This window comes from Manacus candei, unplaced genomic scaffold (assembly GCF_025592945.1).
Source record: "Manacus candei isolate 608988 ecotype Guabito, Panama unplaced genomic scaffold, ASM2559294v1 h1tg000093l, whole genome shotgun sequence".
Classification (NCBI taxonomy): Eukaryota; Metazoa; Chordata; class Aves; order Passeriformes; family Pipridae; genus Manacus; species Manacus candei.
Genome location: NW_026138141.1, coordinates 1,230,732 through 1,255,855, shown reverse-complemented (window position 1 = coordinate 1,255,855; position 25,124 = coordinate 1,230,732). Strand labels below are relative to the sequence as shown.

At 37.8% G+C, this 25,124-nt stretch overlaps 1 protein-coding gene across 7 annotated transcripts in view; it reads right to left on the bottom strand.

The window, feature by feature from the left end:
- Nucleotides 1–25,124, bottom strand: part of NFIB (nuclear factor I B) — a 169,296-nt gene that overhangs the window by 56,744 nt on the left and 87,428 nt on the right. For all 7 annotated transcript variants that reach the window (XM_051768207.1, XM_051768208.1, XM_051768210.1 and 4 more), the window contains exons 3-6: nt 17,405–17,458; nt 6,728–6,796; nt 4,827–4,947; nt 1,715–1,833 (exon numbers count right to left, since the gene is read on the bottom strand). In XM_051768207.1, coding sequence (XP_051624167.1) covers nt 1,715–1,833; nt 4,827–4,947; nt 6,728–6,796; nt 17,405–17,458 — 363 coding nt within the window. The remainder of the gene's footprint in view (nt 1–1,714; nt 1,834–4,826; nt 4,948–6,727; nt 6,797–17,404; nt 17,459–25,124) is intronic.

Sequence of the window (25,124 nt, the reverse complement as noted above, 5' to 3'; positions counted from 1 at the left end):
AAATATACTCAAGCAGTCTGAATTTTAACATTGTTCACTACTGATAATTGTAACATGAAGAAAGTTGGTAAAACTGAACAAATCCAGGGTTCATGGAACATGGTTCTTTGCAAGCAGAATGATTCAAGACCTAAAATGTAATTGAGATACTTCAGAACGATAGAGATAATTCACGAAAGGCTCTGTCAGCAGGACTTGTGCTCAGATGTCAATACAGCTCTGCACTTGTCAGAAACCCCTATAGCTCACTCAGCGGCACAAAAGGACTTAATTTCAAAACTGGAGACCAGTTTAGAGAGAAACAATGGGTTGTTTTAACAATTACAAAAATAATTTATCTAAAAAATACAACATTTATTTTAGGTACAATCTGATCTTTCATGAAAATACTAAAATTTCCTGGCAAAACAGGTAGGAAAATATTTTGCATAAAGAGGAAGATTCTGGTTGTCAGAAGTCCTATTTTCTGTTCCTAAATTTGGTTAGGCAAAGCCACAGGTAAGATTTTTTGTAGAGATTCAAAAGTGAACCCTGCAAGCAGCTAAAAATAAGACAATACCTGAGCCTCCATGAGAAAAAGTAAGTACAGAAGAAATTATGAAGAAAAAGACTAGTAAATATTGTGTGAGAGGAACAGCCTAATAATCAGAGGGTAAGCAGAAGCAGATTAAAAGGAGACCAACTACAACAGAAATGTGAAAATAAAAGGCAGTTAAAATAAACACCAATCACACGCTACCTTGCACATGGAGATAAAGGAGAAAACTTAGCACGAAAAAAAAGAAAGAGAAATAAAATGGAAAAAAAAAAGCCTTAAAACAATATAAAAATGAGATAAAACCAAAGGGTCAGTCCGTTATTGAAGAACAGAGAGCAATGATGAACAGTGGACGTGGAAAAGAAGGGCAAACATCAGAACATCAGCAAGGGAAGCAATGTCTTTTTCTCTATTTCACTTGTACATACTGTACTGCACATTTCACAGACTCTCCAGATAGCTGCAGCACCATGGATCAGCCATAGGATCCATTAACAAACACTGTTTAAATATAAGTGTTTAAATACACTTTCACACCAAAAAAGGGGAGGTAAAAGACTACAGTGGCATCTAGGTTTATAAAGCATCAAGATAACATGAGGGAAATTGTGACAATTAATTTCACTGTTTTGACAGACGTAACTTTTTTCTCCACACAAACATGTTTGTTATTTTGGATAATCCAGAACACAACACTTACCACCATCCCTTAGCATATGGATATAGTCCCACAGAGCTACATGTGGGTTCTTCAGAAAAGAACTATTGGACCTATTCTGAGTCACATGGTGTGGACTAAATGCACATATAGAAGTCTGTCATGGTATAACAGAAACTGCATAATCTAGTGTTGACTAAATCATAAATTTTTTGGTTTTTTCTTAAAATTCTGCTGGGATGATCACAGCATACACAATATCGAGTACCTCACTTTCCACACATCTTTTCAAATAATAAGTCTATCGCCGGATGGAAAAATTATTACACAGTTGTTTATACAATATCCTGTTGACTGTTAGTTTTAACTACATTTACAAAAGCAGCATATATATACTCCAGACAGAAAAAAAAATATTATTCTGAAAAGCCATCATTTTATTGCAGGAATGGAAAGGCAGATGCAACAACTTGTATATTTGAATATACTTCAAGATAAAATAATCCCATGTTACTCACCTTGATCTCTTTCATGCCATGTCCGACTCCCCGCAGCTGGTGAATTTGGAGAAGGATAGAAGTCTCCTGTTGGGCTTGGCTCCATATTTTCATCTATGGAGATAGTTTTGGGTCTTTTGCTGTTGAAGAATTGTGAAATTTGGCAGTGAATATGATATTCAGCTAGTAGTGGTATATAAACTGTTTGGATTTCAACAGATATTTCAAACAGAGAGTAATTCAGGCTTGCAAAGGAAAAAAAGTGGATATTAGAGCCTACATTAACTTGCACAGGTGATGTTACTTAGTAATATGTAATGCAGGTATGTGCTTGCATTTTTCATCTGACTTAATATTTCAGAGATGGCATGAACGGGTAACATAAAATCTACCAGCATTTCACTGAACAACCAAGAAACCAGTTGCTGTAGCCTACCAAAGAGAGATTGTGTCATGAGGGTATTAAATATTACACAGAAACCAGGAAAGCAAAACAATTCACTGTAAAGTATTACTAATAAAGACAAGGTAGAACAGGAGCTTTTGTGAATGTGTAAATGAGGAAAAAATGTATTTTATTGTATTTCATCAGATCAAACTCCTAAGCTTTTCAAAGGGTGTAGTGGTTTGGATCTTGCTTTCCCCCAGAGGCTAAAGAAAGTGGTAGACCCCAAGGGGTGGAAACCCCTGGAAGTTTTGAAGTTCTGCCCAATGGGTGCTCCTGCAAAAATGTCAACATCCCACAAGCTCACCGGAAGAGATGAGTTGTAGTTTGGTTGCAGGAGAGGTGGCCATGTTGTAGAGCCACGAGGAAGGGGCTCTGAGCCCCTTGGGCCCTCTGGGCCCTCCCAGCCCCTGGCTGGGGGGAAACTGCAGAGACTTGGAACAGTGCTAGGCTGGACTAAGTGTCTGTAGTTATGCCGGGAGATGTTTTCTCCATGGGCGCAGAGCAGCAGCCAGCACTGACCAGAGAAACGGTGGCAGAGAGCCAGAGAAAAGACCTGGACTGAAGGAGCAGCAGAAGCAACATGCAGCACCGCAAAGAAGACTCCTGGAAAGGGAGAGAGAGAGAGAGAACCAGCAGCTGAGAGACAGAGTTCTGGGGGTAAGACTGTACCAGATCCCCTAAAACTCCCTTGAGACCCCTCTTGGAGAAGAGGGACATGGACTCCTATTTGAGAGGAGCCTTGGAGTACAGCAGTACCGGAGAGAAAGGAGCTAGAGAGCTCCAGATGGAATGCGGGGGGAGTTGACCTTGGCTCCCCCCCCTTGCACTGCTGCCACGGTGGCAGCCTGAGAGACAGGGCACAGAGGCCCTGCAAGAGATACCAGACCGTCACGAAGACCCCCCTGTGTCTTCGTGATATGACGTGGTGATACGACCTTGTCTGGGGTTACGAAGCCCACGGAAAACCCCTTTGCCTGCGTCAAGGGGGTCAAGGGAGCTTGAATACCTCCCTCGTGGATGCTGGCAGAAATCCAGCTATCAGCTGCTGCATGTGGAGAAGACAGACAGACTGCTGCCTCAGAAGATGCTGCTGTTCAGAGACTGAAAGGGATCTGTCCTTCTTTCCCTCCTGGACTTTTATTTGGAGGGGAGAAGAGATCTGGTCCACTGTAAATACTATATGTCATGGTAGAGATAGTTGTGATCATGTGTATAATGTGATATGGTATTTATTTGTACAGTCATTGTAATATATTTCCCTTTCCCCCACTTTGAGTCTGTGTTTTGTCTGGAAAAAACCCATCTCACATTAGGTTGAGATGTGGGAGGAGGAATGGAGCTAGGGAATTGGATTTTGGGGCTATCTCAAACCATGACAAAGGGGTCTAGCCTGAAACAAACACTTTTCACTTCTGACTAGTTTAATCAAAAACAACAAAAGGCCCATATTTCAAGTTACACTATATAAAATGAGGCAGAACTTCAATACAGTGGGGGCAAGTCAAGATTCTTCATAGCAATATATACTGAGCTGTTATAGTGACTGCCAAAGAAAACTAGGATGAAGGTTTTAATTATGTGTCGTTGTTGTTATTACTATTACTACTACAACACTGTGATAATTAATTTATCTGTTCTAAATAATCCATATATTCTAATTAATCCATCCATTTCTAAAATGTACATGGTTTACTGCTAAACTGAAAATATGATGGAATGAAATAGGGGAACACCAGCAAAGTAACTCAGAAGCACCAGGTGCTGGTGAAGGAATACCTCAGCCCCCTGACAGTCCTGTTAAATCCTGTCCCACTGTGCAGACACTTCCTAACTCACTGGATTGCAGAAACGTGGGGCAATGACAACTCCTACAGTGTTTATGAGTTCAAGGTATATCAAACAATGTCATAAAAGCAAGGGGTCCCAGAAGCCTGACAGACACTATGTTATCTGGAAGTGGGAAGAAGAGCACTGCAGGTCCCCTCCCTCTGTGGGCCCATCAGCCTCTCCTGAGGGAGGAAATGGAGTCTTTCTGAGAGATAGTAGAAGAGAGTATGTTGAACAAGGAAGAAGTGGGTTCCTCAGATTAAATTGCACCTGGAGCCTGTAACTACCTCACATGTTCCTCCTTGTTCCCATTCTGTTCAGAACTGCTCCCTGAGTGAGGCAGGAAACACACTTTCATGAGCTGGGCTGATGTTATGGATAAAGACACCTTTTCTTTACATACCCGGCTTAATGCCTTTTCCATGAGAAACAGTAGCTTTCCTAACATATATCTCAAGACAGAGATCCAAGAGGGAGCTCCCAAAGACAGCCTTTGTGTCTGCAACCACCCTGAGACCTGCCAGCATGTTCCCAACTGCTAAACCTTCCTCCAACTCAGCAGCATTTTTGGGATGTGTAGCTATTCTCTTGGTAGATGATTTAGTGAGCACTTCAAACCCTGACAAAAGTTATCACCATCTTCAATATCATAGGAAATGACAGACAATAATTACAACACTTCAAATTACAAGATTTATAACTTACATATCTGTACATAGATTAGGGTACATACATAAGTAGCTAACCTCGCAAAATCAGAGGAAATTCATAAAATAGTTGGTTATTGACAGTATTTGTGAATTGTTTGTCCTACACTATTAAACATTGTTCACATTAGTACTCATTTCAAGTTTTTACCTGCTTGGTGGAGAGGACAAGGACCTCTGTAGATTTACACCCGAATTCATATCATGGTAATATGGCTGGCTCGGAAGCTCTCCAATTGGGAAGTTCACTCCAGTTCCCTGGGTTATGGGTGCTGAAAAACACATCATAAAACATCAAAGATAATCTTCTATCTTTTCAACCATCTTTTCATTTTTAACACTTGGAAAAATATCAAAATGTTACTGCAGGTATCTAATTTTCTCCCTCTTGCAGAAACCAAGTACAGACAAGTTCTATCAATGATTATATATCTAAAAAAGTGAATTATCTTCCTCAGTACCTAGAAATTCCTTAACAGTTATGCAGACATAATACCTTTGTTTTATAAGCGATAACATGGAATCACTAATATGAAAAAGATAACACAAACCTCAAACATTATAATGAATGATGCCGAGCTTATGAGGACAGCTAGCATTACTTATTAAAGAACTGAAAAAAAATGGAAATAATAAACCCAGGGATACAAAAAATCCTTTTCCCTTAATGGTAACTCTTTTTTGTTAATAATAGCTTTCGGTGTTGAGCGCATGTTTTTCTGCTTTCTTTTTCTTTCACCCAGTGCCACAGGTTCTGCTTTGCATATGTACACCTACACAACAAATACATACACTCAGCACTATCTTCACCTCCTGTGTACCATACAGACTCTGGCAACTCAAGAGTAAATTATATGTTACATATTGTGGTGTATTTACCTTTGTTCATTGTCTGTGCATTGTGCATTTTAACTACCTTTGGAAATTAAAAGAATAATTGCATGTTGTGTAACGTATCTGTAGGTTTGTATTTTTCCTGACAGTTGCGGCTTGAGGTTAAACAAATGCATGGTAAGAAATCCCACAGAAACCACATGCTTTAAAACTTATTATTAGAAGTATATCATATATAACAGCTGCATAAGGCACGATTTCATAGCATAATTACAATACTGTTTCTTTTTCAGTCTCAATAGCCTGCCACTTTAAAATGTATTTAATCACCTGACAAAAGAAAGCTGTAATTCACACATCCTCAACCTCCTAAAAAAACAAAACCGTATCTTCAGCAAGCACAAAAAAAAGAGTATGCCTTAACAATGCAGGATGGCAATGCTCACTGTTTCGCTGAGGTACTTCAGATAATTTTAATTGTTGAATACTAATTTCTGACCACAGCAAATGAAATAACACATGCATTTGAAGCCTCAGTAAGTTAAAGAAATTCCACAAACATCCTGACCTGGCATGAATTAACAACTGTGCAAAATCTGGACAAACAGTTTTGGAAACTTGTGCCTCGTTGGTTTTTCCTCACCTCACCAGAAAAGAGATTATTCTGGACCATTCAGATTTTATAATGCTGATATCACCACTGCTAACTATAACTTTCAACTATACTACTTCTCTTCTTAATGAAGAGACTAAAATAAACACTAGTATTTAATACATTAATTTAATTATCTTTTATATCCATGCTGCAATTTTTCTTTTAAGAGCTACAAATTAAAAAACAAACTAAAAGAATAATCAGACATCTTAGCAAAATTCAAGGATGTATAGGGCAACTTTAAAAAGCTGAAAGTCTAACAAATAAAAATTTTGCTACATAAGGTAATTTTATTGATATATCAGACCATTAAGGTGTGCAGAGAGAGATATAAAAAATTGATTCAATCTTTAAATATCAAAGAGACAGAAGAAGACCTTATTTGTTTTATTACAAACACATGCAAGATGAACAGTAATACTGTGGACAAATATATTAAAATTGTGCATGGTTATAGGCATTTCCTATGCAACTTACATCTTGAGGAGAAAAAACTTCAAGGGAAAATCCTTCACTTGATTATAGTAGGCTTTGGAAATGATTAAATGCAAATGATAACTTACTTCTTGACACCCTCACAAGTTCTGACACGTTGAATACACCGGATTTCACAAAACTGTCTTCAAGGTACACTGAAAAAGATCACAGTACCATAATCAGTATAATGAAAAGATTAATAAATAACTATAGATAGGTTTATACACCAGCTAACAATGGTATCAACAGAGTCCCAGAACTACAATACACAGATCAAAGTACACTGAAAGCTGCTCGCAGAATCTAACATATAAGATAAATGTATACGATACACTTTCCCTTCTGTGAAATTCAGGCTCAGTTTGAAGTACTGCAGTGAAACAAGGCTTATCTCAGTACTGTAACTAGATAACCTTATAAAAAGCAAGCTAAGAAACAGTTTTCTGTGGAAGTCTCATATCAATAATCGCTGCAAGAGCTGTATTACTGAATTTGAGATTACATGGCATCATAGCCTTTAGAGGTAGTAATAAACACCATTTACCAATAAAAATATTTAGATCTATACTTAGTGCACGTTGCTGCTCCAACAGTGTTTTTATTTGCCTTCATATGAGACAGTGCACTAAGAATTTCTTACTGTGGATTCTCTAGTCTCTTTTCTGAATTAAAACAGCTTTCTTTCTTTTGGAAATAAACTGCCAATTTTCTGTTCGAAATGTTTGAATAAGTAAAAACATTCTGAATAAACAAACAAATGAAAATTGCACCTACTGGAATATTTACTGGTTTGGAAAAGAATGGTTCAGTACTATTTTCTTTGGGTTTCTTTTGGCAATTACTGGTTTCATCTTCAAGTAATTTAGCAACACTGTCACTATAATAATAAAAGTGATTGTAAAAGCAGTACACTTCACTTGAGAGGTCCATCCTTGGTATACCTGGATAAATCTCTACTTACTTTTCATGGTCAAACAAAAAGGGCAGAGGCCAAAAGAGTGGTTTTCACTGCTTACTCACAGTCAGTAAAATCCCACAGAACTGCCTCCTCCATCACCTCTGGTATATTTACCAGTGCAGGTATAAACAGTGCACCTGACGACATAAGCTGAAAGAACCTGAATGAATTTGACTGAGCACATTTCCTGACATCTCTGTAACACTGTCAGACCCAAGTGCTGTGGGTGTGTAGAGCATTGTAGGTCTGTGGGATCATCCTGAACAGTGTTCTGCCAATGCTGTCATCTTCTCATCTTCCAGTCAATGTCACTTCGCACACTACACTTGCATGTCTTTATTTCCACTAGTAGCTCTGCAGGTTTCCCTCTCCTAGTTCATTTCCTTCCACATTTCTCTCTCTTTCATTTTGAACAGCTTCTCTCCATCTCCACTACTTTTTCCTCTCTCATTACCCTTCCCCTGGATGTTGCAGGCCTCTGCAACCTTATATATCTCCAGTAAGAGTTTTCTCTTTCACCTTCTCCATTCTCTTGCACTCCTTCTCCTTGTGTGAATAAAAAGATGGCATTGCTTCCCAAATATTTACTTCTTTATTTGACAGAACTTGGCATACCCATGTCATAAAAAAATACAAAGAGTAAATTTTTATTTCTCCTTTCCGTCTCAGTTTCTGGTTTTTAACCTAAGAATGGGCAAGCTGGATGAATACTAGTAATTCCTTGAACAATGGCAATCTTCCCCTTCTCTGCTTATTTGTTCTAGCAGGATACATCTGAAGTACCACATGGAAGGGAGATTTCCAAAGAAGAATTTGGTTTCTTGATTTTAGTTGCCCCAAAGTAAAGTGTGGCTTAATGCCAGCGTACAACCATGCAGCCAGCTCTGAAGCTGGTAATGAGACATGGTTGAACTTCTCTGCTGTTTTTTCAAACACCACTACTTTGGAGTACAATGCCTCTCATACAAGTCAGACTAACTTGACAGGAGCTTTTCCCAAGTGTAGATTAATCAAACTATATTATAGTGAGAACAAGGCCCAAGGCTCCTATTAAAAGAAGAAAAAGCCTATTTCAGATTTTATACACAGATGTGTACATGTGTATGCACATACATACTCAGACACACATGTTTAATCTTCAGTCTTCTCTCCTGAATTCTCAGTTTTTTCTCACTGATAGTAATGAGAATGTCCATGAAGAGCAATACAGCATTTCTCTCCTCGTGATAACAAAATGGGAGCAGGGAAAAAATGTTGACACCGTGATACCACTATGTATCATTCCCTCACAAAAGGATGCATTGTTAACTGATAGGTCACGTCTTTCACCCAGGTTTCATTCTGCCTTGGATGGGCCAAAAATAACCACACCCACAGATATATGCAAATGCTTTGCCTGGCATAAGGAAAGAGAGGGATCAATCTCCATGAACTTAAAAAAAAACTAGACTTTTTTCTCTATGTTATGTGACAAAATATTATTTAAAAAATTGATGCAACAATAAACAGTCTATCTCACAGTTTCTCACTGAGAAACTTCATCCTGAGTCTCCTATTCCCACAGGGAAGATGGACTCCAGTGGTGCCTCTAGGTGCAGAACAATAAACACAGTATGTTCAATTTCTAGTAAACGTCAAGTTTCACCTAGTTATGAAGATAATCTATGGTGGGTATGTTACAGAACTATTCTTGGTTCTCAGTTGTGCAATAGGAAAATGTTCTTGCCATTAAACAGCTGCTATTTGTTGCAAGAAAATGCACTCTCTATAACATAAAGGTTAAACAGCAAGACAGTATGCAGAAGGCCAACAGTACAGAACATTTTCATTTTACGGTGTGACAGTGCCTTTTACCTTGTGAAACTGATCACCCTACTGAATTAGAGTTAACATTCATATTCTCATTACTACACTGCAGGCAAGACAAAAATACGTGGTGATACTTCATATGGTATAGGTCTTACTGTTTTTTTTGATTAAGCATTCCCTAATGCACTGTCTGCATGAACATGTTAAAAAGCCTTAAATTAGCATTCGTGTTGTGTGTTTATGATCTGTTCAGTAGAGACATTAATGCACTTGATAATAGTCCATTGTTGTATTCCTCATAGAGGATTTACTGTATCTTTTGATGATCATGATAACACGTTGCTGTCTCTATCATTCAAACCTAATGAAAGCATTGAGTATTGTCATTTACTAAAATTCATCTTGCCTGAGAGATGGCACTGCCTGAAATGCATGCATTTTACTAGTTGACATTATTTTTAAAAATCTGATTTTTACAAAAAGAACATTTCTGACAAAACCACCATAGCGCAAGTCTGCATAAAGACTCAGTAACTTCCAAAACCCATATATAACAGTAGATTGTTTTCTGTATTTCCTTCTAGCTTTTGTACTGGGAAAGTATAAAATCTCTTTTCTCTGCTTACCTTTTTTACAGAAAACTCATTTCTAAAAAATATATTTTCCAAACAATTCCACAATGGCCAGGTCAGTGACATCAAGTATGAAAGGTAAAGAGGTTAAGCCAAGAAGCAGTTCTGATCAAGCGCCCATGCGCAATGGTAATGGGAGAAACCTTCAGTAATGCCTCCAACTGCTATAGAAGTCATTCTGTCCTAGTCCTTCTACTCTATTCCTGTACTATGCCTTCTACTATGCCTTCAGGAGATGAGTTACGGGTATAGCTTTTAACCATTTTAAACATGCAGAGACTTGAACTGAGGGGGGAAAAATAAAATTGTATAAGCCTACTGAAAGATAAATTCAGTTTGCACTAACAATTACTCTAACAGGCTTGTTCTCACATTACTTAAAAGCTTACTAGTGACGTTTAGCTTTACAAATCTTTAACCAGTCTTTTTATGTCTTCTAATTCAATTGTACTTTTATGAATAGAATGCCTGTTTACGTTCTGTTGCATATTGACTAGGGCCAAACCATAAAACTATTTCCTGGTATCATTTTACATCTAGTTTTTTCACTGATACTGCCTTGGTTTTGAGTAACCTATACAACAGGGGTACGGATCCAAACAGTGCTGGAACAAAATTGTATTAGTGCACTTTTATTTATGGATCCTTAAAAAGAGCAATTACACAGAAGTAGATACTGTAGAGTAATACTACTATAATACTATAATTCTCCTGTATAGTAGAATGATGTTGCATCTGTCTTACTGCTAGTATAATTCTGCCGTGCAGTAGAATTATACTAGCAGTAAGACAGCTACAACATCGGGAGCTACTATGAGAAGAAAGGCTGGAAGCTTCATCCTGGTGTATAGCAGAGAGCTGTATGTAAACTTCAAGTTATGCAATGTAATGTTCTGGATGCTGTTACAATTTTGTACAGCTATTTACAGTCCAAACTGATAGTGAAAAATTAGTCTCACACTGTTCTTTGTAAGTCAAAATATAGTCAGCAGACATGCAGTTTGCTTTCTTACTTCATGCTTTTTGATACCTTTTTGAAAAAAAGTATGGGAAACAGGTTGCCGCCAAACCAGAGTACTTAAAGGCAGTTATGGGTGGCTAGTATTAGCCAAGGACTGGCAAAGAAGATTCCAGTGATTATGTCATTTGAAACACTTGAACTAAGGTCTGTCCAGAGAATAAGGCTATATTGATTATGGCGCAACCATCTCCAGCCATGTGACATACCCACAGCTTATTTTGGTTTGTTTTTCCTGAAAGTTGCAATAATGTTTTAACTGGGACAGGAAACAACCATGCTGAAAAAAAGATGCCCTGACACCATTGAACCTTTTAGCATGATGAGAAACTAAAAACCTAAATATGCCATTTTCAGAAACAAATGAGATTTTCAATACCCTCAAGATTATAGCCGGAACTACAATATCCTTCATTGTTGCAGTAATTTGAAGAAGTAAACACCAGTTTTAATGGACTCTGGAATCCATGTACTAGAATCCAAGAAGTGAGTTACCCTGAAATCTAGCAAGAAACAGAAAGAGTAACTAACACAAATGCAGACTTGCCTTCCACTCCAGAAGGTCTCAGGTTATACAGAAACTACAGTCAAAATTTAAGAAGAGGTTGGGGGGACTGCTTCCTAACAGCTATGGTATTACCAGGTACCAAAAAGGAATTTTCTGTTGCCAAAGCAGGTTTCAGGAATTTTAACTGGTAACATAAGATTTTTCAGTAAGTTCTTGCTCTGTGCACACTTTGAAGTAAAATCCATTGCAGCCAACATTGAACACCACTGCATCTTAAGTGAACACAGTATAAGAATTATCACAGCATCACTTATTCACACAGTAAGTTCATAAAGAAGAACAGTCAATGCAAACAAGAATTCAAAAGTAATCCTAAGCCAGTAGACAGTAGTAATCACCCTCATCAAATTTTAAACCATCGTGCAAGGTCAAAAACTCTCCCTTTTGGAAAAAGGGACTGTACAACCTGTGCAGGTTTATGATTGCCAAAATAGCACAGCTGGGCTCTGCCCTCAGAATGTCCCACCTGGCTCACTGTTGGGAAGCTGATGAGGAGGAGTACCACCTCTCAATCACTGGCATTATTAATTCATAAGGCATTTGGGAAAGGGAGAACTTCACAGAAAATCAAGCCCTGACCAAATCAAACCCTGTTGTATATGAAGATCACTATCTGAGATGGCACGGCTGAAGGCATACGGGAAACAGCAAGCGTTTCAGAATCTCCACTCCCATGATGAAAAACAGTGTTGAATATGTGTTTGCTTAAATACAATTCTATCTGAATCCCCAAACTGCTACTATGGTATCATTGCTTAAGAAAAGCTGCTTACAATGATGAGGCCATATCTCTTCTATTCCTATAAATTACGGGGCTAACTCCCCATCCACAAGAGGGTAACTTGCAATACAGTAAAATAACAAAACCATCTGCGGTCTGAGTCATTCAAAACCTACGACATTTCCTTATTGCATTTCCAAGAGTGCAAAGGTTGAGACTACACTACTCTACAGAGGCTATTTCTGAAACTATGCATTCTAAAACTTAAAACTGAAATATTTCTACCTGAAACAGTCATATATAGATAAATTTATTGCACAATTCTTAAGGCATGATCCAAAAAGAATGTTCTCCCTATGGCTGCTATCCCATATGAAACAGCAAAAAACCCCTTTGGGGCTCTACAGCTGCAAGACAAATTTGCATATTGAGAGATACATGAGGCTTATGGCAAGCTTTTTGGCAACACTTTCTTTAACTAAAAAATAAAACTAAACTAATCTTCAGAGATGGTTATTTCACTCCAGTCTTCTTTGGAAGTGGTTCCAAGAACAAAATTTCTAGTGAAAATAGAAGGGTAAAACCAATTTCAGAGCAGTGAGGCTGGGGCTGGGAATTCACCTACCTGTGTTTCACTTAGATTAAGGATTTTATCTCTAGGCAAACTCCCTGACAATGTATCATGGGCTACTGTGGAGGAAAGAAGGGAAGCAGTGAGAGGGAATGAAAGGCAAAGAGTCAAAGAGACAGCTTCTCAATCTCTTTGTCTAAAAGTGTGTCACCCCATATAAATAATTTAATATTCATCAGCACACAGGCTCAAACCTAAGTCCTCTGCATTTCTCATTCAGCCCTGACTGATCTTATAGAGTCTGCAAAATTCATATGCAAATATTCCTTAAACCACCTGAAGTGGAATAAGTTCTATCAGGAGAAAAAACCCAACCAACCAAAAAAATTAGCATAGGAAACAAATAACCCAATAACTTAATAACCTCTGAACTCAACTGCTTGGATGAAAGGAAAAATCTAAACATGCTTTTCTTCCCTCATCAGCAAGGCTCATAGTTGTCTGTGTCAGGATGGCTACATTTCCTCTGCACTTTTTTTTGTATTCCCCTATGTTGGACAAGAATAGCTCCAAAATCTTGAAGGCACCTGTACAAAATGCATCTGGTTGCAAGCTTTTTGGCAACACCTTCTTTAATTGAGTCTCTTTATTTTCCTATCAAGATAGCTTTTTACTCTATCAGCATTGTTATTTCTTACTCTTATTTTAGTAGCTTAAAAATGCTGTTCAAAGATTTGAGCAACAAGGTAACAGCTGGACACCGGCATGTTAACACTGATGTATAATAAATAAATCAAGTCTGCCAAGCAGCAACCTCAAATCAATGGCAAACAATAAGAATCTTATTAATGTCAAACAGTTGTGGCCAGCAGGCAGTAAGGAAAAGAATAATAAAGTAAACCAAAACTCGGAAAATCCTCAACTAGAAGAACTAGTCAGTAAGAACTGTATGTCTGGAGACCGAATTCTTATGGAAGGTGTCAATATCATTAGCTTACTTGTAGTTCTAGATATTTTTCTATTTTTACTCTTTGTCATAATTTTCTTATGCCAAACAGGTGAACTTACTGAAAGATCACATATTCTGTCTTCAGGACATATCCTGCCACACCACTGCAGGTATTTCAAGGCACGTATGAGAAGGCTCTTTTTTTAGATTTTTCTTAAGCTACACACAAAACCTATGAGACTTGCAGGAGCAAATAATAATGCAGCATTACACGGAAACTGCCACTCTAAGTTTCCATAATCAAACAGTGGGCTTCAGCAGTAGGTCTGAGCAGATGCCCAGTAGACTGTTAAGAAACAAGGCAGGCCTGAAGTACTTGGGTTGCTTTTGGGTTTTTGTTGTTGTTTGCTTTTATTGATAGTTCGCAAAGCTATAAGTATTTTCAGTTTTAAAACTTATTAATCCAGGTGTCCCTCCATCTGTTCAGCCACCGTCAGTGGATCCATGGACATGTTTATTCTCTCTTTTAGATCATGTAAACTTTTAATAGTTAGAACTGTGATAGCATAATACAAACTTTTAGGTATCAGGAACTTAATGGCCAATGCAACAACGGTAGTGTTCAGATTCTTCTCCTTTCTCTGTTCAAATCAGCTCATCTATCTGTCTGGAATTTGCTTAATAATCCCTGCAGAGAGACAATCTTTGCAACACACCTCTTAGAAAAACAAGATTAATTCTTTAAAAATACATCAGATAAAAGTAATTGAAAAATGAAACTAAGGGGAGTATACCCCTGGGTTTAGCTACAAAAGCTACATGCCACTTTCATTACAAGCTACACCATCTTAATACTGTATTGGGCTATCAGTTAAGTGCCCTTAATGTTCTTTTGTTTGGCAAGTGACATTACCCTCTCTCTGTGGTTAGGACAGTAAATTACCAGACACCCTAAAGAAAGCAACAGTCTAGCCAAACCTAGAAAAAAACCACTTTTAACACCAGCAGCTTTGCCAACTACCATTCAGTTTCCAACATCCTCTTCCGTGGCAATATCTTTTTGAAGGTGATGGCATCTGAAAGCTAACAGCACATATCCCCTGCCAGCACCCTGGTTCCATGCCACACAGGCACTACAACAAAACATGACAGAAGAACAAACCCTCCCGGCACTACCAGTCCACATGCTCCTGGCCTGGGACCGAAAACAAACTTCAGAGTGGGTATCCTCTAGGGTTCTGACAGAAGTGATTGTCTGGCTCTAATAATAAGAATCACGTGAAGTTTAGTAAGAAAGAACAGGACAGTAGCCCTTTTCCTAGACCAGCTGAATGGAGTGCAATTCCCCCTCGTTCTCCTGCACAGCCCTAGAAGTCCTATGTTCTGCTGTCCCACAAATCTCAACACTAAACACCTCAACTAAACCTTGCCAATTTAACTCCAAGATGGTATCACAGGCAAGATGAACAAGGCTAGAAAGTCCTGTATGCTCTGGGAGACGACATTCAATTATGCCTCTGTCTCTGCTTAAATGAAGACTTTCAAGGGTAGCAAGGCACAGTTTTCATTTTCTGTCCCCCCTTGGCAGCAGATAAAGGAATAATACTGGCAGCAATGAGTCCAAATCATGAGAAAGTGTTATGTTCTTATTTTTAAGCAGGAAGTTTCATGATGCAATCAGCAACATATTTCTCTGCTTTCTATGTCCCTCTGTCTTCTGAGACACTAAAGTTTGTCAAACATTAGGTATTGACCCCCAAAAGTCTGCTGAGAAAGCCTATACAGCTTGTCTGCTGCCCTTCCCTGGCCTCTGTTGCTGGCAGCAAGATTACTCCTCACCAGACTTAAGACTGAGGAGTAGAGAGACTGGACTCACTACAGGATGTGATCTTCACTAGTAAAATACATAGTTCTACCTTCCCCGTCCAAATATTAAATGGTACTTTAAAAACAGAATTTTAAAATATATTAAAGGTTTCCAAACCCTGCCTTCAGCTTCCCAAATGCAGCAGCTACAAAGGATCCTTCAAAATGACAAGGGGTAGGGTAATGCATTTGGTTTTTCTTGCACTCACAGAGATACTCTAAAACAAAATTAAATGCTCTACACCTAAATGCTCCAAGTTTCAAAAAACTGTAATTATCCTTGAGGAAATTTTTCAGACTTGTTTTAGGTGTAAATTTGCTGCATTGGGTTTTTAAACCACTATTCTACATAATTTATGGCATGCATTTAACAGAAAAATAAAAGTCTACTCTTAACATCGCACACAGTTTGGAAAGAAACAGCATCCAACTCTCCAAGTAAAAGTGATACCAAGCCTACATCATTTCTTGAAGAAAAAAAAATCATTTGAAAAAGAGTTCGTAATTGTTTTATTTGACTTGTTTTGACCTCTTATCTCTAAAATATATCTGCAATCTTCAAGTCTGTGTATCTGGGGTTTATATTACAGGAACATGGTTTTTTGTATAATGATCTACGATAGTTCTCTCACTTTTGGGTATTCACATGCAACATGCACGATATATTTCACAAGTAGAGTATACTTTGATTGTATGCATAGTATAAAACTGTATAGCCACAAGGAAGGTTGCTTTCCATAATGTTTGAATAGAACCAGAAAATATCGCTGTATATGCAACAGCCCAGCATCACACAATTACTTCCTGGTCAGACTATAGTTCATTTGGCATTTATAAAAACAGCAAACTCAGTTAGTTGCAGCTTATTTCAGATACACACATCTTTTCAGAGCTAAAATGAGATGATGTAGCATGATGGTGGTAGCAGGAGTCACTCCTTTCTCATTAAGAAGTGATAGTGCATCTGTCACGTGTCTTACCCTGATAAAATTCACAACATGGCAAAGATTTACAAGATTTACCCAATTGATGAGAAGGATAATTTCATGAAAATACAATGAAACTTTTGTCTAAACAGACTGGAATGACGAAGTCTGAGTTTGATTTTCTCTTGAATTTTTATGTCAGAATAATTGAAAGGACCATTTACTAAGACATCTCTCTCAAAGAAATTCCAGCTGTCACTACTGCGACCCATTAACATGTTCAAAAACTGCTCTGAGCTGATACAAAATATATTTTTTAATTAACATATTTGCATTCTATAAAGCACATGTAAAAATTAAAAAACCTTATAGCTCATATCACAGACTTTAGAAGTAGGTAAATTGCATTTTATTGAGATATAAGAAAAATTGTATCATTTGAAGACTTTCATAAAATTAAAGTTATTCGGGATCTTGTCTCCTTACTCCTCTACCCATCTCCGCTTGGAAAATTCTAAACCCCATGAAATTAAAGAAAAATTCCTTAGATTAAATGAATGTTGATGAAACTGCAATTGAGGCACTGCCAGTTTAAAAGAACTAAAATAATTACAGCTTGTCTTGATTATAAATACTTACCAGTGCAAAATAGGTTGCTGACCGATTATGCTCTCTTTAGCTATTAACAATAGTATCTTTGTTCTCAAACAATCTTAGATGCACATGTTCTGGAACTTATATTTACCTGGTGGATTCTTGGCAGGATCATTGTGGCTTGGACTTCCTGGTTGTCCAGAATCTATAAAGAAATTAAAGAAATGTTTTAATAATTTGTTTTGCAAGTATCTCAAAATCTTTTAATGCTCTCCTTCATTATTCAACTAATACTTCACTTTATTCTGCAAAGGTCATTTCCCTGACTTTCTATGTGAAGCATTATTGAACAAACACACTATATATAACCTGTTTTATGCGAAACAGAAACACTGTGAAAGATGCAATGATCCTAATAAGAGGAACTCATAGATCACTGAATAAGGACAAGAGAGTCATTGAGGTAAATACTCAAGTTGTAAACACATTTACAAGAGTACCTTTTCATTCCCTTTCCCTCCATCCCCTAAATATAATATTGCATAATCAGCAAAGGAGAGGTAGCTTATTCTCGGGCAATGACCAGAAAGATGTAACAGATCACACAACTAGTGGCACTTGCAGTGATAAGTCCTGTTTCTTTAGCCTTTCCTTAAAGCACCAAGGCCTATGTTGTTTCCACAGACTTATGACTGCACTGAGGATATGACAGTATGTTTAAATACAATATAGGCTTTGTGTTCCTAGCCTGTGAGAACTGCTGTTGTGAAATTAAATTATGTAACATAAAAACTAATAAGACTCAAATCCTGTAGACCCCAAAGACTGTTTTTTTCATAACGTATGCACCGAATGAATCAAGAGGAGAATGCAATTTCATGTTAATACACTAAATGATAAGTGATATCCTTATTCATGAAATCAATTGCTTTCAAAACCATCTACGTCTCACTGTATTCAATAATATAACAAGAATTGCTCCACTGCAAGAAATTCTTAACAAAGACATGACAAACAAAGTATGCAAAGCAGTAAGAAACCAAATGAAGCACCGCCATTTTTTCCATATATAGGTATCTAGTTTTACAAACTGAATAAAAAATATTAATTTTTTTAAATGTAGCAGAGCTATTAGTAGCATATGAGCACAGGACTACCAAAAGATTACATCAAAGCACCACAGAAATTGCTCCCACCAAATAGACTCCAGACAGAAGTAGAGTTGTTTAACGCACTGCTGTATACGATACCCAAATTAAAGAATAAAAAAGATAGAAAAGAAGAAAAGTACATATTAACAAATACTTGTCCTTCAATTCCTATTGCTTCTTCTTAAAGCCAGTGTAGCCCTTAAACTAGAATGAGAGATTCCCTCTGCCTGCTATAAGAGGTTCCTTGAAATCTGTGCCACCTGTTATGTAGCTTAATAAACATGGCTTGACTCATATGTGTCTCTTGTACACAATAAAATATACATTGAATAGCGAATTTCACATGAAATTTCATCTGTCTTCTTTGATCTCGGGCAGGAAGCATGAAGGGCAAGTCTGTGGGTCAGATTCTGCACTTGGTTTGCACACTTGGGGTACTCTTAGGAGTGCAATTGTACAGCACAATACGTAGCCATTCAGTATGTCTGTTTCTTCTCATGATAAGATAGAGCACAACCCTTAAAAATACCAAGTCAATTTGTAAACTTAATCAGCTACAAGAAATGCTAAAAATATGTTTCTCTGCCTATGGACTTTTCTATCCTTCTTGCTGTGTTGCAATGGGAAGGTTCGCCCTGCAGGGGGTGAACTGTAATCTTCTTCTAATAGGCATTCTCTGCTTCTGCAAACCATACACACTTAAATTCAGATTATCAGAGAGAATTATTTTGCACAGCAATGTTCTGAGTGTAAAACTACTATAGACGTGTAGCTACAAGAAGTGTCAGTTTGGTAGTGGATGCACCCAATAAAGCTTGAACAGCATAGCTTTGGAATCACAGAGATTTGAAACTGAATGAGGCCCACTAGAAAATAACATTTGAAGTTTTCTCCTGTTAAAATTCACTATAAAGAAGGACAAAGGAAAGTTATATTTTTAGCTCTTATACAGCAATTTGCCTTTACTCCTACTTTCTGGATCCAGGATTTAAAGACTGATGATAGTTTAAACAATTGGTTTTCATATTATAATAAGAAACTTAGCAAAGAATTTTCCAGTTATAGGGATAAGCAGTTGGCTGTTTATTATAATTTTACAGTGAGACTTAGCTTTGGTTTATGTTAACTACTCATTGATCATGATTTTTACAGATTGATTCTCAGAATGTGTTTTGAGCAGTAGATGTTACTAACAGTTCACCAGTGAGGTCTCAATGATTTTGCGAAAGAAAATTACTGCAGATGAATATGAGAAGCAAATTCTCCAATCCTTTGCTTAGCGCAGTTGAGAAAGCAAAGAATTTTATTCAGCATGAGAGCACCAACCTACGTAACTCTACACTTAAACACAGAGAAGCCTCTGATCCTCAAGAAGAAAGACACAGTCCTGAGATGGCCTGTGATGATCCAATTCTTTTACCAGTGTCAGTAATTATAAAGCACTCTTCTGTTTTGATTGGATGCAAATAGCTTTGCAAAGGACATGAGAACTGTGATCATTATAGGATTAAATTATATGAATAACTTAATTTATAAGCAGAACACTGAATGAACAGAGAGACATTGGAGCAATGTTCTTCTAAAAGTGGGACTAAGAGGCATTTTTGGAAAGCCAAAGAAACTAAGGAAGAAAAAAATATATTAAGAAACTTTAAATCTTTCCTTGTCCTCATCTGTACAATATCATTAATGAACAACATGAACCTTTTCTTCCAGAGTGATGGAGAAATACATAAGCCAGACTCATTTTCTGTCTAGCTCACTTTGCATTCAATTGGCCCAGCAAATAACTCTGTGAAAATTAAACAACAACCACAACAACAACAAAAAACACATCCCAAAAAACCCACAGAAACCCAAACCACTTCCTAAGCTAGAAGTTGTAAGAAAAGATGCACAACAAGAAGCAAGTAAAACCCCACGTTTATGTAACGAAACTGAACTTTTCAACATTTTCATTTAAGTAGCTCCTGGCTGTAAGTTTCCTTAGTTTTGTTGTTGTTCTTACTACAGAGCAAAAGCTCAGCCACATACCATTTCCGCAAAATGCACCTCACAACTACAATAAGCATATCTTCTGCTCTGCTCTTCTTGGTGCTGACCAATCCAACAACCAGAGACTGATGCCTTGATAAGTTGCTGCCCCATGGATGAACAGTTTATATGAAATAGGTTCAAGCCAGAATTTACTCTTACCTGGTCATGTAGCCCTGTACACTTTAAGTACAATTTATTATGAATTAGCAGGGCGATCACCAAGAAATTCAAACTCTATCTCAAATTACTCTTGCTTCTAGGAGACTGTACAAAAGGATGAGTAAAGAAGCTGATACGTTTTATACTTGTTTTCCCATGTTTTCTTTTCCAGGTGTCAATCCCAATGAGCATCTGTGAGTGCAGACAACTCTCAGTGCAGCCAGAGTTAAGCAAAAATGATTGCTAAGGTCTGGTGGAAGTGAGAAAATAAGCATCCATTTCCCCTGTATTGCACTAGGAAAGGTGCTGCCATGAGACATCAGTTCTGGCTTTATAAGGCAGAGTGGAAAAAAAAAGCCAATGATTTGCCATCTAGGGAGGGACAAGACCTTCTCTCCATTTGCACTACCTTTCCTTTGAAGGAAGGACACCCACTCCAGCAAAGCCAAGAAAGTCACATTGCTGTTCACCAGATTCCTGAGTGATTTTCAGTATTCCTCACCCCAGTAGTCTAATCTTCCACTTTTCAGCTGATAAGAGAAGATACTCTCCTTAAAAACTAAGCTATGCTATGCCTTCCTTATGCCCCATATTGTACACGAGTTTTTGCTTTTAAGGTTCTCTCTTATAGCATAACATTGAATGCCTTGAAAGCAAATAGTGTCAGAATCTGTAAAAATAAAAAATAGTTTGTTGAGCCATGTTTCAGAGAAATAAAAGTAAACTGTCCCCAGGTATCACACTAACCAAATAAACTTCCTCAGTGGTTTCAATGAACATATTTCTCTTTTCTATTTGCCACAGGCTATGAGACAGCCTTTGTACTCAGTTCATCTCAGTTGACAGATAATAATTTAATCATTCACCAACAGGTAAATACATTCTTGCTCTTTGATAGTCCATGATTTTGGTATGGGGGATAAAGGACCATAGGGATGTGGCACCATGTATCATTTTGATGCTGTTTAAACCTTCACACACCTATACAGCACTTGACTTTTCAGCTGACAGTCACAATCATGAACAAGAATCACAACTACCTTCCAGACTGTCATCCTTAAGGATTATTTTGCCATCTGATATAAAAAGCTTAAGACAAATGATCAAAGGATCACAGGCTACCACAGTGTGCTAGGGACGTGGGTAGTCCCAGCCCCTGCCCTGAGAAGGCTCAACCACAGGATTAAACTCAGGCATTCAAGGTTTTACAAAGTCAAGGTATGAAAGCCCTCAGGGGTGGAGATAGCCCAATCTCCTTGAGGAAAAGACTTTCCCAATCAACTTTTGATATTTCAAAGACTTTCAGTAGTTTGTCATGGTAGGAAAGCATTCATGGTAGAAAAATAGTACAATATTTCCCTCTCCTCCAAAGTAAATAACATGAATAACAAAAATCCTCAAACCAAATAAATAAATAATTTCATCTATGCACTTTAAATCATTACCTTTAATTATTATTATTATTGTCCTAATTTTACTACACACTTGTCTTCTACTACCTACTTTTTTTATCTTGATGAAGCAACTGATTGGATTGACAAAATTCCTAAAGACTTTTATCAATTTTATTTTGCAAAAGCTGTGTCTTTCATTGTACAGTATTACTCCATCTGACAATCCTGAATTACTGTACAATTTTATGACCATGATTCACACCAACTCTAGTGATATAATAGTTAATTTATGGTGTAAATAAGCTCCAAGTGTTTTATTGCATTACATATCCACTGAAATGCTTGGTGAAATGCTATAAACATGGAAATGGAATGGGTCCCAGTGTCAGACTTGTTTTCATAAATACGTTAATTAGAGGGGGATTTAGTTTTCACATTATCATAGACCACTACATTTCATTGAAATACTTCCCCTGAAAATGTTGGCTATTAGATAAAATTCTCACCCTCACCAGTTTCCTTGATATAGGACATGTCTTATGAGGATAGGTTGTAGAAGGTGGAGTTATTTAGCCTGGAGAAAAGGAGTCTGAGGGGAGACCTTATTGCTCTTTACAACTACCCGATAGGAGGTTGTAGCCAGGTGGGGGTCGGTCTCTTCTCCCAAGTACCAAGTGATAGAAAGAGAGGAAATAGCCTCAAGTTTCATCAAGGGAGGTTTAGATTTGATATCAAGAAAAAATTCTTCAACAAAAGGGTGGCTAAGCATTGGAATGAGCTGCCCAAGGAAGTTATGAAGGCACCTTGCCTGAAGATATTTCATAGACCTGTAGATACAGTGCTTAGGGACATAGTTTAGTGGAGGACTTGGCAATGTTACGTTCACGGTTGGACTTAATGATTTTAAAGGTCTTTTCCAAGCTAAATGATTCCAAGACTGGATATCCCTGATGATACATGGTATGAAGCACAGTTCATACAAGGAGAAGCAGCACCTTAAAATACAAGTAAGGCTTCACTGTGAGAAAGACATTTGCTGGACTAAGCCTCACATCTTTTCCCAACAGCATATACTCTGTTAGCAATATGCAGTCATGACATCCACACTGAAAACCTCCATAACACTGAAGCAGTGACTTCTTTTAAATATGGTGTTCTGCTACTCTTATTCTGCCAGGAGTTCCTCTGTGTTCACCAAGATTGCTCGGCTGTTGTATTGGATAAGTACATGAAGCTCTGTCCTATAAGTTTTTAATGTGTTCAGTATTCATATAAAAGGTGGTAAATGAGCAGTGTAGAGAAATGAAGTTGGACATTTAGGTCCAAGTCACGGGGAGTGTCTTCGGCTCTGAAACAACACTTCACTGACAAATTCTGTTGGCCATTCAAGGAAGGATTGGTTGTTGTTCGGTATGCAAAGGCTCCGTGGCATCCTCCAGTTATGAAACCATTAGATTTCATCCATTTGCAGATCTGGTTTCACAAATTTAAGTAAGCATACTGAAGAAACCTATGTGCCAAGGGTCTTAAGCTGACACAGAAAAAAGTCCTGGTTGCTGTTCACAGAAGGTATATTCACATCTCAGGAAAGCCCCAGTTCCTCAGTGCAGACTCCATTCAGGCAAGTAATGCCCAAGAATTTTTTCTCCTTTCATTAGTTTGCACCCAGTAGGCATAGGAGAAACCTCTCAGGAGACCCATGAAACAGCAGGAGCTACACTGAAGGCTGGATGTGTTGATCCTATGTGGACAGGCTTCATCAGCACTCACGTGCCGCACCAAGAGCCATAACAGTGACCTACGATCTTTACCTCAAAAAGGTGCTGCAGTCTAACCTCAACCTACCTGAAACAGGCACAGTAAGGAATAGAGCTGACTGCTCGCCCCAGAGAGCTAAGGTATCTCTTAATGTTAGTATCTAGCAGGCATGTCATTTCACAAAGCTGGGAGTTTGCCAGCCCAGTCAGCAGAAGCTGGGCTCTGTTTTCATTTTGGTATAAAACTGTATGCTTTGGTCTGGGGACACAGCAAAATTAAGCCATCAGCTAACAAGTAACCCCACATGCCCCCATGCCCTCCTACCACAGACAAGTTCACCTATGGCTGGCATGACTGGGTGAAACTCTGTGCCTCTGCCGCTGTGGGAGCATCCCCACACTCGGGCTGGTCAGGGCAAACCCAGCATCACATAGGCTGATACCAAGGTGGCATGTGATGAGCTGGGGTGTCAGAGCCAGACAGGTCATAGCAGGCTCCCTGTTTCACCTCCCCTTTTATCAGCAGCTCAGATCTGCTGCTACCAAGTCACCCAGCCGGCCATTGTTGAGACTGTTAACTTTCCTTCAGAGTGTTTTAATTAGGTAAATAAAAAAAGGTAATTAAATCAACATTACGTAATGTGTTTCTGATTTGTAATCTCATTTAAATTAATTAACTGACTCAGTCCTTGTTTAGTTTTTAAACTGCCCTAGTTAAGAAGTGGAGCTCTGGGAGTAAATCCAGTTTTTATATAGTTGAAAGAAATTCAAGGACCTAGAAGCACTTAATAGAACCAAAATAGCAATAAGCACAGTAAGTTTTCAGCTTTATATACCATGCACAAATTTATCTTTTTAATTTAAATTCCTTTATTTTTTTATGCAAAATAAGTCACAACACTTATTTATTCAAAGTATTTCTTATAGAATTTATAAAGACCATATGTTTCTCATTTTAAAAACTGAACAACTTTCCCCAGCTGTAAGTTGTGCATGGAATAAATACATATCTATGTATGCACACACATACACACACATATTTTTAAGTTAAGAAAAGGGTTACACTTTTACATGGCCTGAAACAAATGTTTCCCATACCTCATAATATTAGCAGAGCTCTTTTTTGACATATACATTAAGAAGAGATTTATATATGTATCACACCACATGTGGATGAATGTGCAAGAATGAAGTTTCTTTCCAAAACTTGTTGGATTCAGTAGGAAAAGATGAGATACGAATGCTTAATTTTATCCATCTGGAAGATACTGTGGATACTAGCCATAGTCAGAAATATTCAGAAACATTCATTTTTGGAAACCAAGAAACTTTTTAGATTAAGGTATGTTTCATAAAGGTCTTTTATTACAGAT